Raw genomic sequence first — 17,131 nt, forward strand, 5'->3', positions numbered from 1 at the left:
TTTTGAAAGGTTGTAGGGTTCAAAGCACTCGAGTCGAAGTAGCTTGGAAAAAAGTCACGTGATTTATTCATAATTTATTTTATTCGTAACAGTTACTCTCACGATCACAATTGTATGTATATTATATAATATTATCATATACCTATTTTGCGTTACACTTTCTCGATTACATGCGCGATATTCGTTTTTCTTTTTGCTATCCACCTTTATTTTTTTTCATCCCTTTTGAAACAAATGCTGATACCATCTCCTCGATGTTCGAATCGTCTAATGTGTTTATTTCCTATTTCACGTTGTTTTTCCACAAGCGGCGAGCACAAGGGAGACGAGAAACGAAACGGGTGCGAATCCGGTCACGTGCATCGTCGAACGATCAACGAAATCGATCGCCTATTCTATATTTCGTCTATCTCCCATTTCTCGTTCGTTTCACTCTCGTCGAACTTAACTATCGAAGAAAAGAGTGTTGCAGCGATTAATCTAAACGGATCGCTCACGTTCATGTTTGCAAAGCGTACTACCGTGGCTCAGCATTGATGAAAATTTGAGAAGAAAACGCAGATAACAAACAGGAAGGCTCGTTTGATCGTTCGATCGCGAAATTCACGCTCGCGGATCTCGTTGATTGGTTCATCTGATATAGTGGTTCGGTGATCGCGCGAATTATGCCACAACTCAGATCTAAGTGGTTAAACGCTACGGATGATGTGCTATTATCTCCCGGAAAAATCGCTAAATCTCGCAGGAAAGTATATCGAATCGTCAAGATGTAATTTACTTTTACAAAGAACGTCGACCAATGGTTTACGTATCGTTCTCGAGCAAATGAAACATTTCTTTGTATACTCTAAAAAAAAAAAAAAAAAAAAAAAAGAAAAGAAAAATAGACAGAAGAAAGGATATCGACGCTGCCGTCGAAAGAAGCAAAACCTACAAAAAATCACGTCACACGACATAGTCTAAAGCTCGTCCTTCTTCGTCGTCTCTACGTGTTTCATAATTTTAGTTTTTATTTTTTTGTCCTTTCTCTTTTTTCGTATTTTTTTCATCTTTTTTTCTCGTAATCATTTCTTTTTGTACGTGAATTACGATTATCTCTCACACAGAGTGTAAAAACGTTTCTAAGCGTATAAATTTTGGTCAGTAAAAAAAAGAATATTCTATAATATCGAATTACATTTTTTCCTATACACATCACACGTAAAACAAACTCTATCGATACTACGTTTACATAAATTTTCTTATTAATTCTTTTTTTGTCGTTCTTTTTTTACTTTTTTCTCTCGCTCACACAGACACGCTCACTCACTCTTCTTTTTTAGGCGTCTAGGTAAAAAAAGGGAGTGTGGGGGGGGGGGGTTTGTCGTCAAACAACGTTCGTTTCGCACGTCAGAGAATCGCTAGAAAAATAAAAACGCGACTCTATCCTTCATGAGTAATCCTTTCTCTCTCCTCTCCAAATATCTGTCGACATTTTTTTCTGCTTCCGATCTATCCTCTCTCCACCCCAGTTCGACCTCATTCTCATCGATTTAATTTTAAATCTCACATCATTACAAAATTCTTCTGAGATGTGGCTCCAACAAGTTCTTCGCACCCATCGTGGAACACGGTTTTGCACGCACGGGGTTCTTTAGAAAATACTTTCACGCGTTCGTTTCATCTCTTCTCGCGTCTGGATCCTCGTGCGTCCGCTCGCGAGAGACCAGATCCAGTTCCTCAGGTTTTCTCCACCGATCTCGTCAAAATGGACAATAAAAAAAAGAAAGCAAAGAGCTCCCTCAAACACGAAAAACGTGAAAATTCTTGCTCTGTTCGATACTGTGTTCGTTCGTGTAATATATATTCGTAATTTTTCGATTTTTCCGCTATCGTAGAAAAACCATTTGACGAACAACACAGGTAGAACGTTGCAGGCACGTCCATTTGGTATTCGTGTAAGTATACGTCATCCTGGATGAACGAGCATTTTGGAAAATTCGATTTATATACGAAGCTTCGATCGTGATTAGTTTTCTTGAGTTGACGAGATCTTTGAAAACCACGCGTCGAAACAACAGTTAATGATCTCTTTAACTACTAAAAGCTGTCGCTTACGAGGTAATTACGTTCTCGAATCGTAGAGAAGCATCTGAAATTGTTCCTTGTCGTTTAATGAAAACGAAAACGAAAACGAAAACTAACCGTGTCATTCGTATTTAGAATGTTCGGTTTTGATTTTTATTTGCATCTAATCGCGCAGACCAACTCTCAACGCACAAGCTGCCCGATCACCACGTGGATTCAAGCGTTTCCAAAGCAAGGAAGGGAAAGAAACACCGCTTGCCGGAATTCCAAAGTAAATCAGGGTAAAGGTTTATCCGAGCAGAATGGGATTTACGTTGTTTGATAATGTGATCCCGCAAAGAGTCTCTTATCACGATTGCTTCATAATTTTTTAGCGTGCTTTGAAATATATGTACTAAACGACTCGAGACAAAATTCTATTCCTTTGTCTCTCAGTGATATAGAAGAAAACTTCGCAATCGTCGAATCGATAAAAAAATTAAAAATAGAAGCTGAACGATTGCAAAGTTTTCTATAATCTTTAGAGACGCCATTAATTAAGAATTTGATAAAAAATGCAATTCTTTGTTACTTCCTTAAGTATATAAATCGGAGCATTCTTCGTTTCACATCTTTTTTGGTCAATAAACCAAACATCGACATCTTAAAATTAACCTTCGAGATCTGTATAAGCGCTTCATAAATACGAGTCAATTTCTAAATTCTTAATCCTCTTCCATTGTATGTCGAGTCGCTTAATAATGCAAAATGTAGAAGCAAATCGTGAATACAATCGTCGCGTTATTCTACGATAAAAACTAGCTCAAAGTATTATGTCGGAGCATAAGCTGGCGCGTCGCGTGACCGTCTCACAACGTTACAGCTAAATGCTCGTCCAACACCGCTCGAGCTTTCAGAGTGCAGCGTGCAAGCAAACGTTACGTTTAAAGTCGATCGATTATGTGTGCTCTTTACGAGACAATGCTTTCTCGTCGTCTTACCGTGAGTTTACCTTCGCGGAGGTGTAACGGAAACAGGGACTGTGCGGTGAGCGTGCTCTACGTGTGCTTTTTGACTTCTTTTCGAGGCTCTTCGATCGAGAAGAGAACCGTACGAATAGAAACCGTGGACATGTAAACTTTCGTGCTGCACGAGGAAAAAGAATTTCATGGTTCTTACGAATATTTTTAGAAGTCTCGAATATCGTTCACTTCACAACGTATCAACTCCAATAATCTACCGTTCGCTAAAATTATTAGATCTAATTAGATAAAATTATTGAATTATTCTATCGAAGCGTTTCTCTACTACGATCTAAGCATTTACACAGAACGTTCGTTTAATCTATATATCTAGTGATCTACATTTTGATTCGAAGATTCGAAGAAATCTTGGTAACAAATTAGGAACACACGTCCCAGAATAGAAGAACGACAAGGAGACTTGATATCGTTTCTAGGCACAGAGTGCTCGTTATGAGAACTAGAAACCCGAGATCGCGCCAGAAATTCAAATTTTCTCGTGCACGATGTGTCTGCTCGCGAATTGATACGACAATGGAATGTCGATCGCCATGGAAGCAGGACGATCGCGCGGTTTCCGCAGAGAAAGTGTACCTACGAATAACAAAGGGAATAGAAAGAACCGGCGATGCCAAGTTCCGTGTAGAATTCGTGCTAAATCTGTGCATGCGTGCGCGCGCGCATGTGTATGTGAATTCCTCTTCCCGTATTTCTTTTATTCTTCTCTTTTCTTTTTCGTTTTACGTTTTCCTTGATTTTTGATAGACAAGAAGAAAGAGGAATCGTTCGAAACGAGCTACATCAGCTACATGTCAGAAGCGGGGTGCGTGGTTCTCTCGACAAGCTCGAGCTACACAACTTAACGAACGAATTTTAGTTCTACCTCGTCTTCGTTTATCTTACTTATCAGCATCGTGTGTGTCGGCGGGCCACCTCGTACGCCAGTGGCTTCGCTCGAACACGAAAAAATTAAGGCCGACGAGCGAACAAGCACGTCGTTGAATTCCGCCTGACGAATCAGGTACGCTGTGTGCATGTGTGCCTACGTATACGGTTTCTCAGTTCGTGATTTCGGCAGAGGAAAAATATACAGAAAGAGAGAGGAAGAGAGAAATGAAAATAAAAATAGATACGGAGAAACAAAAGAGAGGCGTAAAAAAGTGTACTTATATGGACCGTCTCTTTTTGTTTTTTGGAAGTGGACGACGTCGTTCGAATTTATCGTTACCGTCCGCCCCGAGGGATTTTAGGATTTCATTATCGACTATAGGTAGAAGTGTAAACGTCGAGCTTAACGATCACAGCTATTGTACGATACTATGAGTGTCTAGAAATTGTCGCGGAGGAAAAAACGATAGTATTAATATTAATAATAATAATAATCAATAATGATAATAATAGTAGAAGTTAGATAAACGATACACAATAGATAATTAAAGGATCCTACGAGCAATTTGTCATAAGGAAGCTAAATGTCGGTTTCTCTCGTAGTAAGCCCTTTTTCTCTCGATCGTAATTCGATTGAACCTCGAACTTTTGCACATTGAACAATAGAAAAAAATATATATATACTATATATGTTTCGTGTATGTATATATGTAACGTGTATGTACGTGTTTATGCGATTCACGTATGCATATATATGCACATATATATACACATATATATGTATATATATATGCGTTTAGATATATATATATATTTATATAATCTATAAAATTCATCCTACGAAGTGTTTTGCCTCGCACCGGTTACATCGACGGAGCTAGAAAAAATCTAACCTTCTTTAATCGGTAAACTTCCGTCGTTACCTTCAAAGTAAAGATACATATATATCTGTGAGTATCATATGGTTTCCACTCCTATGCTTCACACAGCGAATTTTCTGCCGCTGGTGGGAGCATTTAAACTGGTGATTCGAAGAAAGATAAATCGACCACGAGGCACCTAAAACGAAATTCATTTCAGAAAGAAACGCTGTGGTCGACGAGAGGGGAGAGCCTCGCCTATAGCGTCTGCTCTACCTCTCTCTATAATATATTTTGTTCTAAATTAAACAGACTTTCTAATATGTTAAAGACGTGTATCGATAATTGAGCGACACACGTTGATTTCACTTTACAAAATCTTAGACTTCAGCTTAGGACCTACGCGCGCGCGCGTGTGTGTGTGTGTGTGTATGTGTGTATTTTATGTGAGTGCGTTATACTTCTCATATACGAATATTGCACGCTTCGATACACCATAAACTGTGTACACGCGTTTATGTATATTATATATTATATATCATATATATAATATATAGTAGTTTGCATATACAAAGCATTAGTAATTTTTCGTTACCTCCTTTTCTTGCCTTTATCTTAATTATATATTTTTTTTCTTCGTTTTCGCTTGTTTCTTTGCAAAACTTATTCTACTACGACTTTTTTTCTTCACCTTGTCATTTTGCTGTCACTCAGTGCAAAGATAAGAATAGTAGTAGTAGCAGCAATAGTAGTAGTAATAGTAATAGTAGTAAGTAGTAGTAATAGTAATAGTAGTAGTGATAGTAATAATAGTTTAAATTGTTTGAATCGCAAAACGAAGAAATTTTGCTTCTACATCCAAAATTAAGAAGAAAAAAATACAAGAAATTCTCTCTTCTGCACTTGCGCACATGTAACTTTTAACAGTCACACTTATCGAATTACAAGTAAAAGATCATTTGATAGCGTTTAGTTATTCGTAATAATAATTATATATCTGCGTTTGCTCGTGATTCTCTCTTATGTTCTCTCTCTCACACACACATACACTCTCTCTCACTTCATTCGCACGCCAGGTCTCATGTGAAAAAAAGAAACGAGAGAGGAATACAATCATTACGTTTCACAGCTAACCACAGCATTCGACAATTTGTTTCACTCGTTTAAAAATTACTTGTATCACAATGAAACGCCAGCGCATCCTTTTGTCTCTGATCCCTATTTGTAAGTGATACCCAATTCTAGATATCCATACCCCTCTTTCGATCATCCAAACCTTTCTCCCAGCTAGTGAACTTTCAAGGATGAGTGTCGTAAAGTTCTGGCAGGTTTTGGCCTTGATCCGAGGATTTCCGGATGGTTGCGAACGTGTATACTAAGGATCCGCGTGTCGGATGAACTGCACGTGCAAGGCCACAAGTGTTCATCCCCGCGACACGGATCCGCGGTCACAGGGCTTATCAAATTGGCGGAGAATCGATGGATTCCTCTCAACTCGTCGCTAAATTACTCTTCTTGAACGCTCGCTAACATAGCTGCAATATCACCCACAGGCTTCACAGCTCTTACTCGATAGAACTTGGTGCCGCGTGGAACGCGATACCGGTTATCGATCTGAAACATCGACAGCATTAATCCTGGGTACACATCACCAATTACAAAATATCTTATATTTAAACGACGAACGATAAAAATAATCTCACCTTTATAGCATGACAGTACTCCTTCGAGGCAACTTCGACGATGCTCTGAGTATTTTTCAACGACTCGTCAGGATTCCAGACCAAATCCAAGGCAGCGGTGGATTTTGGGTCGAGGAAATGAAGCGTCGTTGATTCTTGGTAAAACGCATACGTTCTGTGCGTCTCATCCCAGAATACCAATACGTTATCCCCTGGATCGCAGCTGGTCACGGTGATATGGCCTAGTTCTGCCAGCTTCGCGGCGATTGTGTCTATTTTCTTTTTAATGTGCGTGAAGCACGTGATGCAGCCACACGAACGTTGTGGTTTCGGACTGGTTGTTGCGTCCTGAGACGAACTCGAATCGGAAACGACCGCCACAGAATCGTTCATGTCTTTCTCGCGACTTCCTGACGAAGGCAACGTATCTGGGGCAGTGAAGCTTCTAGATCGTTCCTTTACCAACTCGATCTCCAACCGAACCTTATCCGCTTCCAAGGTCTCGACTTTCGTCTCGGCCGTCTCTTTGCTCTCACGAAGCGTCTGCAGCTCTGCGTTCATTCTCTTGTTCTCGTTTTCGAGGGTCTCGAGTCTTCTGCATAAACAACTTAGATCGTCGCTCGCTTCCAATCGTACCTTCTTCGATTCAGATACTTCCACCTCGTCTTTCTCCGTTTCCAAGCTCTTAGTTTCCTCCTCTAGACTACTCTGGCTCATTTCCAGTTGTTCCTCGCTATGTTCTTTCTGTAAGCCAGCCTCGACGAGAACGTTCTTCAAGCTCTCCGAATCTTTCAAACGCCTAATCGTGCTCTTGTAACGCTTGCATTCCTCCGTTAATGCAATTTCTCGTCTCCTGTACATCTCCATTGTTCTATCTTTCTCCTCTATCGCTTGCGTGGCCAATCGTAGATCGTGAACCAGCTTCACCATCCGCTCATCCTCGATATTTCGTATCGACGCAGAATTCTCTGGCTTCATGTCTTTCGTCGATTGAGTTAACGCGTGACTAGTGAGCTCGATGAAATCTGGTCTCTGGAAAGAAAGTAACAAAATATTGCAGATTTTTTTGGGAATTTATGGAAAAATTTGAAATTAAATTTAAAAGTGCAAAAATGCACATAATGCGTATCAGCAAAAATATTATATTTTTCATAAAAATATGGATTTGCATAGATATCCACAATCATACCTCGATCTTCTCGAGACTGCTATCACTTGGACTGCTTTCCATGGTTGACGTAGTCATCAGCTTGAAGCGGCTTCTGATGGATTGTAGTTCGTTCTTATATTCCATTTGCAGCTTTTCGGTTGTTTCTTTCACCATCCTTTGCTGTTCGCTGCGCGCGTGTTTCAAATTTTCCTCCAGCTCTTGGATTCGTTTCTGGCTTTGCGCCACCGAATTCGTCAAGGACGCTATTTCTATAAACCTTTCATCGTTCGCCTTCTTAACAGCCGCCTCCTTCTCGACGCGAGCCTGCTCCAGGGTTTCTTCGAGCTGTTGATGCAGATGCGTTTGCAGATTTCTCATTTCCGTTTGTTCGTTATCCAATTTCTGACGCATGGTGGATAGTAGACGCTCGTGCTCAGCCAACTCGGTTTCTTTTTCCACGAGATTTCGTTTTAACGTGCATATCTCTTCCTCCCGATTCTGCATTAGCTTCTTCACATCCGCCATCTCGAGCTCGTGGTCTACGGTAAGCTCTTGCTCGCGTTCTCGAAGACGACGATCACACTCGCGCGAGTACAACGTTGAAGCCTCGCGAACTTGCTCGGTCATCTTCGAGAAACCAGCTTGCTCCTCGTTGGTTCGATCCCTCAGAACAGCCAGCTCCTGGCGGACAGCCCTCAATGCATCGTACACCACCGCCTTCATCGTCTTCAAGATCGAACTAAGCCTTTCCACTTCCTCGCGCGTGTTGCCAAGATTCTCCTGAAATGTCGACCGTCAGACACATGTCGGTAAGTATCAGTGAAGGATCGTTTCCTTCCGTGCTAAACTCGACTAAAGACGTCGAAAACAACTATTCATGACCAAATCGTAAAATCGCAGGCGTGATAATAGAATTAATGTTGTTAGTAGAGGAAAAAACAGAAGGAAAAAAGTAGTTTGACAAATAATAAATCCCAAAGGTGTTGAGTATGTAACGATGATGAGAGCGACAGTAGCATGGGTATAGTCGGTCCGGTCGAAACGATCTCGAACGAAGTCGTCGGGGTGTATTCTGAAAAGCGAACTCATGACTTGAGTAATATCTCAAGGAACGTACTTCGAGGGTCATAGGATCGGGAGAATCGAGTGCGACGGCAGCTAATCCTGTAAAAAAATTAAAACACACGCACTCACACGATAACGACACGCGGCTTGCTAATAAGTACGGAAAAAAGTAATACGAACACGCAAGCACTTTGAAAAGAGCAGATCGTATGACTTGTCAGAAAATGACGACAAGCAAAAAACACATACCTACACGATTTCGAAAATTACTTTGCATTATAGTCAGCGCTAATAGCTTACTGGGCAGCGAATATAAAGACAATGACAACGAAAGTACCTAGAAATCACAGAAAGGGAAAGTAAGTGGATATAAAAATTTAGATAAGCGACCAACGTCGAATAGAGGGTTCTCAAATGTACGAAAAGAGGTGTTGCAGATACGAGGAGATGGCGTAGAAAATGATACACATAGACACAGAGAACCAATAAAACAAGAAACACACGAACCAGAATAGAGATACTAAATGTCGTGTATGTATATAAGCAAACAAGTATACCATATATATATATATTCATAAACTGTGGAAGAGGAAGAGGACTTGGAACGGAAAAGATACGTATTAGCGGTAATGGAACGTTTACGGCTACGACTACAAGGTCCGTTAGCGAGCTGTAAGTCGTCCAGTACCTGGAGAAGGGAAACGATAGCCTGATGCTGGCCGTCGATGGGATGCTCGCTGAGACTGCTCGGCAGAGATTCGTCCATGTAAAATTCAGTACCCATGAAGTCAGTAGCGCATACTCCAATGGAGGGGCTGCTACCACCACTACCGGATAGCTGCTGGCATTGCTGCTGCTGACCGTCGCACATCACGGACCGTGACAAGGAAGAAGGAGGATTTGGACTGAGGGAGTTCGGCTCCTCGGCCATCGTCGTCGATGGCGTTTCGTGATATTTAGGAAGACCGTTCGCAGTAGCGCAATGAAGCAGACAGCTGCTTGATTCGCCGTTTTCGGCACACTCGGCTAACGGACTCAGCTGAGCTGGACGCTCACTGACGGACAGACTGGGAAAATGGAAGGATCCAGGCTCGCTCGAGGAGGATGACCGGTTCGTCAGGTCCGCGACTTTCGAATTAAGCGGGGATACGTTAGTTGAGGTCGAGGAAGCGGGGGACACGCTTCGCGAGGCACCAACCTCCAATTGCTTCTGACGCATTTGTTTCGCGCCATCGTACGACTCCGGCTTAGAGTCCGTGGCACCCTGCCCGATCTTCTCGAACTCCTCCGTGTCCGTCTCCGATTCGAAACCACCCCTAAAATCGTATGAATACACAGTTACTCTATGATGTTTTAAAAATTATCTACTTTTGATAAGAATGATGGTTACCTGTCGAACAACATCGGTGCTCTCGTTCGTTCCTGTTCCTTGGTAGCTACATCGACACGCATAGAGGTGCTATCTTTTTCTTTGTTCCCATCGGTGCTTGCTTCGGTGAGACTCTTCGATAGGAAGAACTGCGTGATACTGTTTAGATCTGGCGACGAGATAGTGAGTGCCAGTTCGGGCAGCTGCGATCTAAGAGATTCCATATCCTCTACTGTCAACTGCAACGCGTACAATCGTGTTAGAACTGTTTGCCTTTGCTCAATATTAAACACGAGGATTAGATGTCCTAAATAAATACCTTGGGCAGTCCGTTATCAAAAACAGACGGAGCTTGCGTGGCGAAAGGTGGCGGCGTATCCTCAAGGCCAGGGAATAGGGTATTCAAGAAGTGACCATCGAATTTGCTTTGGAATTCTCTTCTACGAGCCAGTTCCTCGCTATGAACAGTCAACAACTGGCATGCCAGGTTACTAGCCCAAACAAGGAAAGCTTGCGAGAAGGTTCGTCTTCGAACTACTTCGGCCACAGCGTTCATGTACATATGTGGCGCTAGATGGATTTGTTGAAGCACCTCCAGATGCCTTCTCAAACGTTTCAGGCTTTCGTGGTACATTACTAACTTGCCATCCACCTCCATCATTTTATTCTCCACGTACATGATCCACTTGAGCCGATGATAGATGTTCACCGACAGTTCTTCCTTCGCTTTGGTGCACCTACGCCTAATGTCGCGCAATTTGTTGTGATTTTGCAGCATCACAAGCAGTTGGCGCCTGTGCGAAGTGCAGAGATCAGGAAGTACACTGGCATCGCCCAAGTTGTTCACTCGGCTCTGATTTTGAAGAAAACCCTGAGCAAGTTCTCCCTGCTCTTGGACCAGTTTCTTGGTTTGCGCCATCAGCTGTTCCAACGCAAACAGTCTTTCGCCAAGACCCTTGATCTCCTTCATATCCTGCTTGTTAGCGCTGTCAATAGCCGCGTTTACTTCAGACTTCAACGCCTCCATTACTCTCTCATCGAACTGTTCCAAACCCCTCGAACACTGTTCCGCCACCTGCTCCAAACTACTTTGATTGTCTTTCGCCGAGATCCATCTAAGCAAGCTGAGAACCTCCTCCCTGCCATCAGAGTCCTTCTCCGATTGATTTGGCTGATCGTCCGGACTTAACAGACCTTCAGCCTGAGCTCTTAACGCTGGTAGGATCGGAATCTGCGCCAGTGTGCCCAGGTCAGCGTTGAAGCTGCAAGAAAGAGATTTAAGTTTACTAAGATGAATTTATGAAGTTTAGAGAATGGAAACGTTCAATGACAGCAAATGATAACTAGAATTATCGATATAAGGTATTAAAAAATGTTATGCCACGAAATTCACTTTCCTCCCTATCTGTAACAACGCCATGTTACGAGCCTAAAATCATGTATCAGTCATTGCTTTTGTTACGTCGGCCGACTCTCTACCTGGACCGGGCCTCATACTGCGGACATATGGCAGCCAGATGTCCGTACATCCTTGTTGCCTATCCCGTAGCATTCTTTAGGACTGACCATAAATCTCAGAAAACTCTAGCTAAAGTCTTTCAGATCACACAAAGGTCTTTTTCCGAAAGCGATTTTTGGGCTTTCTGGTTTGGTTCTGGAAGACACGTTTTTTTTTTTTTTTGGAAATTTAACGAGGAACCTGGATGGCCACACGTTTTTTTTTTTATTTTATTGTTGTTATTTTACAATTTGTCCTTATGGACATTTGGTAAAGTGTTATATCTTATTGGTGTGGAAGACACGTGAAAGTTAGTTTTGCACACGTGCGATGCTTCCTACTACCAACTTTCTATCGAGGGCGGCTAAGACCCTCCCTAGTCCATCGACAATCTTAGTAGCCAATAGAAACAATGTCTATTACCCTCACTTTCCCGGCCAAAAACTGTCATCAAGGAATCCGCGTTCTTAATTCAAAAAGGGTACACCCACATCGAGCTTTCCTCCTCAATAGCATGAGATGGGCCTGTTACTGCTCTTAAACATCTCGGACAGTCAACTACTGCTCTTACATACCTCGGACAGTCAACACTACTGTTCTTTCGATCATCGGGCAATTCTACAATCAAGTCTACAATTCTAACAAATTCTAGGCATTCAACACGCTAATTCTATCAACTCTCGGGTCAATCATTGTACTTCCGATACGACTAAGTCCAATACTTTCTGTCTAAGCTGTAAGTGTTATAATCTGATGAAAATATATATTATATAACTGTAGAATACAGTTGCATTCATTGAACCACCCCTGTTATCCTAATCGAAACAAGGGGAACGACTACTTCGCGGCGTCGATTAGCCGAATCGTAGCGAGAATTTACGCCTCTCGCTGGCGCGTTTCCTCGCGACCGCGTCTCTCCGCAAACGGTCGTAACAGCTTTTCTTAGCTCTATTCGCCTTCTTTTACACGCAAGTTAAGTCTCTTTAAAGACTGAACGACTTTTGAATATGTAATAAATATAATAATGGCCCCTTGGTCGTTTAAAGACAGTTCCAACGTGTAACGAAATAAAAGAGGTCTTTAAACTTCTAAAAAATTTATATTTTTAGCCACTTGTGTGACAATTTCTTCAAACTCATGATCAAAATATACGACACTAATGTTCTGATTTCGTACTAGTCCAATAATCAGATTGTTATATTTATCTTATAACTCGATATAACATGGTATGTAATACGTGATTTGCAACTAGTTTCTCCATCTTTAATATGATTTGATAGTTAACGATTTTATTTTAATGACTAGTAATGATCTATTAAATTCGAAGTTTGATATGTACCCATCTAATACATAGTATGCAGACAGCAAATACGAATGACCGATTTAACAATTACTTAATTGCTAGTGTTTATAGTATTGCTAGGACTGTTACGTTTCGTTGATCACGTTGACTGTTATTTTACTACCAGTATCCCAATTATGTTCGTTTCCTTGAAACTCGCGTCTTCCTTAATGTCACGCGACACTACACGCTCTCCACACACGATTCCTTGGAACGTAACAATGTATCGAGCGTATGATTAACGTCATTATAAAAAAAAGAAAACTAACCAACTATCACGTTTGCGATTCGAACGTGAACCATAAATATATACGTATGTGTGTATGTATATATATACATATTTTACGGGAAGCGAAGCGAACCCGGGACCTCGACAACTTATGTCACGACGTGATTACAGTCACGACGTGATTATGCAAATTGGATGATATCGTTAACTCTAATTGAACGTTGCGCTTGATCTTAATTATTTATTGTCCCCAAAACTTAAATGCTATGCACACGAAACTTCAACTTATCCATCTTTTAATAAAAAAATACTTAAATATGTATCACTTCCAAATCTTGTTGTAAATTAAATTCTAAACTTGCTTACACTACCGTATAATCAGACACCTGCGTACTTCTTACAAGATGTAATTTAATTACACAATTACAGATAAAAGGAATTGCAATAATTTTATTCTCATATTGTATAGAAATATATATAATATATATATATATATATATATATATATATATATATATATATACACATATATATATTTATATTCATATATTATATATTTATAATTTATATATATATACACAATATACAATATGTATATTATATATTATATTGTACAATATACTATATTATATTATATTATATATATTATGTATATATTATTATATTATATATATATATATATACACACATATATATATTTATATTCATATATTATATATTTATAATTTATATATATACACAATATACAATATGTATATTATATATTATATTGTACAATATACTATATTATATTATATTATATATATTATGTATATATATATATATATATATATATATATTATGTTATATTATATGTACAATATATTTCTATACAATATGAGAATAAAATTATTGCAGTTTCTTTTATCTGTAATTATGTATATAGAAGTCTACGAAGTATAAAAAGCATTTATGGTCAGTAATATTCATATAACCAAAACCCTCATAAAAAGAAGACTAAGGAGAAAACACCCCACCGACCACACTGAAGAAATAAAGTAGACAAACCCGCAGATGGTATCCCGCTGGGGGGGTAGCCATCCACATGTTAGCAATAAAGTTACACAAATTTCCGAGTGTCCAGCTGGACAAACTATGAAATACAAATTAAATAAAAAAAAAAATATATATATATATATATATATATATGTCGGGTTGGCGTTAGGGGCGTTTAATGAGTCTTCGCCGGTGTTGTTCATTGTTGTTGTACAAACGTTTATTACACAGATATAGTTGGTACAAGATTGACAAGTGGCCGCGGTAACTAGACGCTAATGACAATGACCCTAGGTTCGGTATAGCGAATCCACGGTCCACGGGCTAACTCCTTGTTAAACTCAGAATATACTTTGAAGCACAAAAGCAACGTTCGCTGTGACGCTACATGTACTGCACTTAAAGACGATGTGTAACTCTCCAAGGAGATCGCAAGAACAAAAGAATGATGAAAACTTCCCTCTCCTTACGATCGCGTTCGTTTTGTTGAATATTGGCCGGGGATACCAACAAGATTGCAGCCGCCGTTGCTAGGCAGACTCGCGTAGTTGCGATATTGTTCCTGCTCGGGGTTTGATTGTTAACACAATGTGTGTCTCATAATATTGGCACTTCTCTGTTAGGTGGAACGTTCATCCCGTGACCGTGGCTACGCTCGGCGACCGGTTGTCGCCTCGAGCCCAAGCTCATTGTCTCAAGTTTCGAATGACTGTGTCTGGGTTATTTCGTAAATGCTACAGTATTGAGGCTTTTCCAAATAATTCCAACGGGGGGGCCCCGTTGTCCTTCGGTCTCCGACATATATATACATATATGAATGGGAATATTCGTTTTCTGTACTACTTACTTTTGAAGTAGTTCCATCTGTTGTTGCCTCTCCGACAGATAGACGGCGAAACTCTGTTGTAGAACATCGGCCCGTGACTGGAACATTTGCGTGATGTCCTCGAGATTCGCGACGACGGCAGCCCAGCCCTGTTGCTGAAGGTGTTGATCGTGGACCAGCCTCTCGCAGATCCTGGTTTGCTCCCGCGCCAATCCACAGCATTGCTGAGCCAATTGGGCACGGGCAATGAGGGTCTGATAAGTGGCAGGCATCGCCAACGACGCATCGATTTGGTTCTGAAGATCGACATCTGCAATGCAAAGGGCGATCGATCGTATCAAGCTCTTAATCACGAAATATTTGTCCAAATGAACTGTCCCGCTTTTATTGATCGAAATACCGATCGTCGAACTCTAAACAGTTAAACGGAAAATGCGAGTTAATCCTTTCGAAAAAAACTTCTTTTTTCTTTTATCAATGGGAGAAGTAACTATTAAAGAAACAATCGGTAAATTAAGAAACAAACTGCAATAATTAATAAAACACACATATGTATTTTGCTTGAAGTATAGTCGTGCTTTTATATTTATGTATGAAGCCAGAATTCTGAATATCACTGCACTAATCTATGCTGCTACTTGATGCTTTTGTTTAGAACTTAGCTATATATATCGCGAAGGCTATTATACCTTCAATGGCGAGGGATTGAACGAGCGACCAACCGACACAGTGTCCACAAGTCGCTTGTATAATTGATCAAGCTTCACCGATGTAATCTTGGCACTTTGGCACGCGACGAAAGCTCAAGGTCGCGTAACGGCTCGGATCATCTTAATACCTTGCGTCATACCCTGGATTTGTAGTGATACTTTGTACCTAGTCCTCGAGGTTTCCTCCAAACCGATGGTTCGAAACAATTCTGCTAAGGATTTACATTTTTCTACTTCTATTCTGATTTGATGATAGATACGATACAGATTATGATATCGATTCAGTGCTTAACTAATTAATTAATTATCCCTTCCGTGTTATCGTATTATCAATGCATAATCATTGGCTTTAACTTTATCCGATTTGAAAATCGTTTAAAATCGTTTAAAATTCAGATCCAAGATGTAGTTATGAAAAATACAATTTTTTTTACACCGATTTATTTTTCAGGAAAACTACCGTAAGGAAACGCGGAGCTTCGAACACTCGGAGCGACTGCCTGGGTTTCGTCATTCCCGATTCGAGGAAGAGATAACAAAGTCACTTTGGAGTGCAGTAAGTTGTAAATTATGCCCTCTCCCTTGCTGTGTGACGGGGCTAGCAGTCCTCAACGGTTTCTGCGGCGACTGCGTGTCGAATAATCTTCGTAGGATGATCATCACGGACGAACGAAACGAACTATCCAGACACGCGTATTCTGCGATCCCGAGCAAACGTGGGGTTTCGAATAAATCGGGACGCGTTTATATTAATAACAGATTATCCCTTTGTATTTTGCTTACATTACATCTATTCGAGATCCAACCGATATTAAATAAATGAAATTCTCTTCTGAACCTACCCAACCCTTTTCTAACTTAAAAATTCTTCTAGATGTGTAACAAAATCGCGATTTATCTATTTTTACATCACAAAAAATATCATGTTCTAGCAAACTACGTCCCCTCGCGATGATACGAGACGACGAGTATCTCCTTACGAGTCTTGTTCAACGTTACGTGGTCAGTTTCGAGGCGAGTGTCCAATGTAGTGGTTCGAAGTTGATGGAAGGGAACTGCGTACATACTGCGATGCGCTCTGACAGCAGGGAAAATCGCTGGCCGGAGTTAATTTTATTTAAAGTTTAGAGGCTACTTCCACCGATTACCTCGCATATAAACAGCACGTTAGGCTCTCTCGTGAATGCTTAGTAAGATTACGTCAAGCACACTTTGAAACTCGAGGAATTTTGTCACGATGATCATACACTTTATTACTAGCAATGTGTGTTCATAGGTTTGAGCGAGAGAGTAGAAACTGATTGATGAACGTTGCCTAATATCATTCAGCGTGCTATTTTTCCTCGGCAAATATTGACCGTAACGTAGATGGTAGTCATCGAGGAAGAAATCTATCAAGACCTTTCAAT

At 40.5% G+C, this 17,131-nt stretch overlaps 1 protein-coding gene across 4 annotated transcripts in view; it reads right to left on the minus strand.

Annotated features, from left to right (window-relative positions):
- Positions 1–39: 39 nt before the first annotated feature.
- LOC132906912 (RB1-inducible coiled-coil protein 1) overlaps positions 40–17,131 on the minus strand; it is a 53,848-nt gene continuing 36,756 nt past the window's right edge. For 2 of the 4 annotated variants that reach the window (XM_060959532.1, XM_060959531.1), the window contains exons 3-9: positions 15,034–15,322; positions 10,402–11,344; positions 10,104–10,321; positions 9,402–10,029; positions 7,688–8,428; positions 6,520–7,530; positions 40–6,430 (exon numbers count right to left, since the gene is read on the minus strand). In XM_060959532.1, the coding sequence (XP_060815515.1) occupies positions 6,323–6,430; positions 6,520–7,530; positions 7,688–8,428; positions 9,402–10,029; positions 10,104–10,321; positions 10,402–11,344; positions 15,034–15,322 (3,938 nt within the window). In that variant the 3' untranslated portion in view covers positions 40–6,322. The remainder of the gene's footprint in view (positions 6,431–6,519; positions 7,531–7,687; positions 8,429–9,401; positions 10,030–10,103; positions 10,322–10,401; positions 11,345–15,033; positions 15,323–17,131) is intronic. The other 2 variants (XM_060959534.1, XM_060959533.1) reach the window with 1 other exon arrangement.

This window comes from Bombus pascuorum, chromosome 5 (genome assembly GCF_905332965.1).
Source record: "Bombus pascuorum chromosome 5, iyBomPasc1.1, whole genome shotgun sequence".
NCBI classification, from domain to species: Eukaryota; Metazoa; Arthropoda; class Insecta; order Hymenoptera; family Apidae; genus Bombus; species Bombus pascuorum.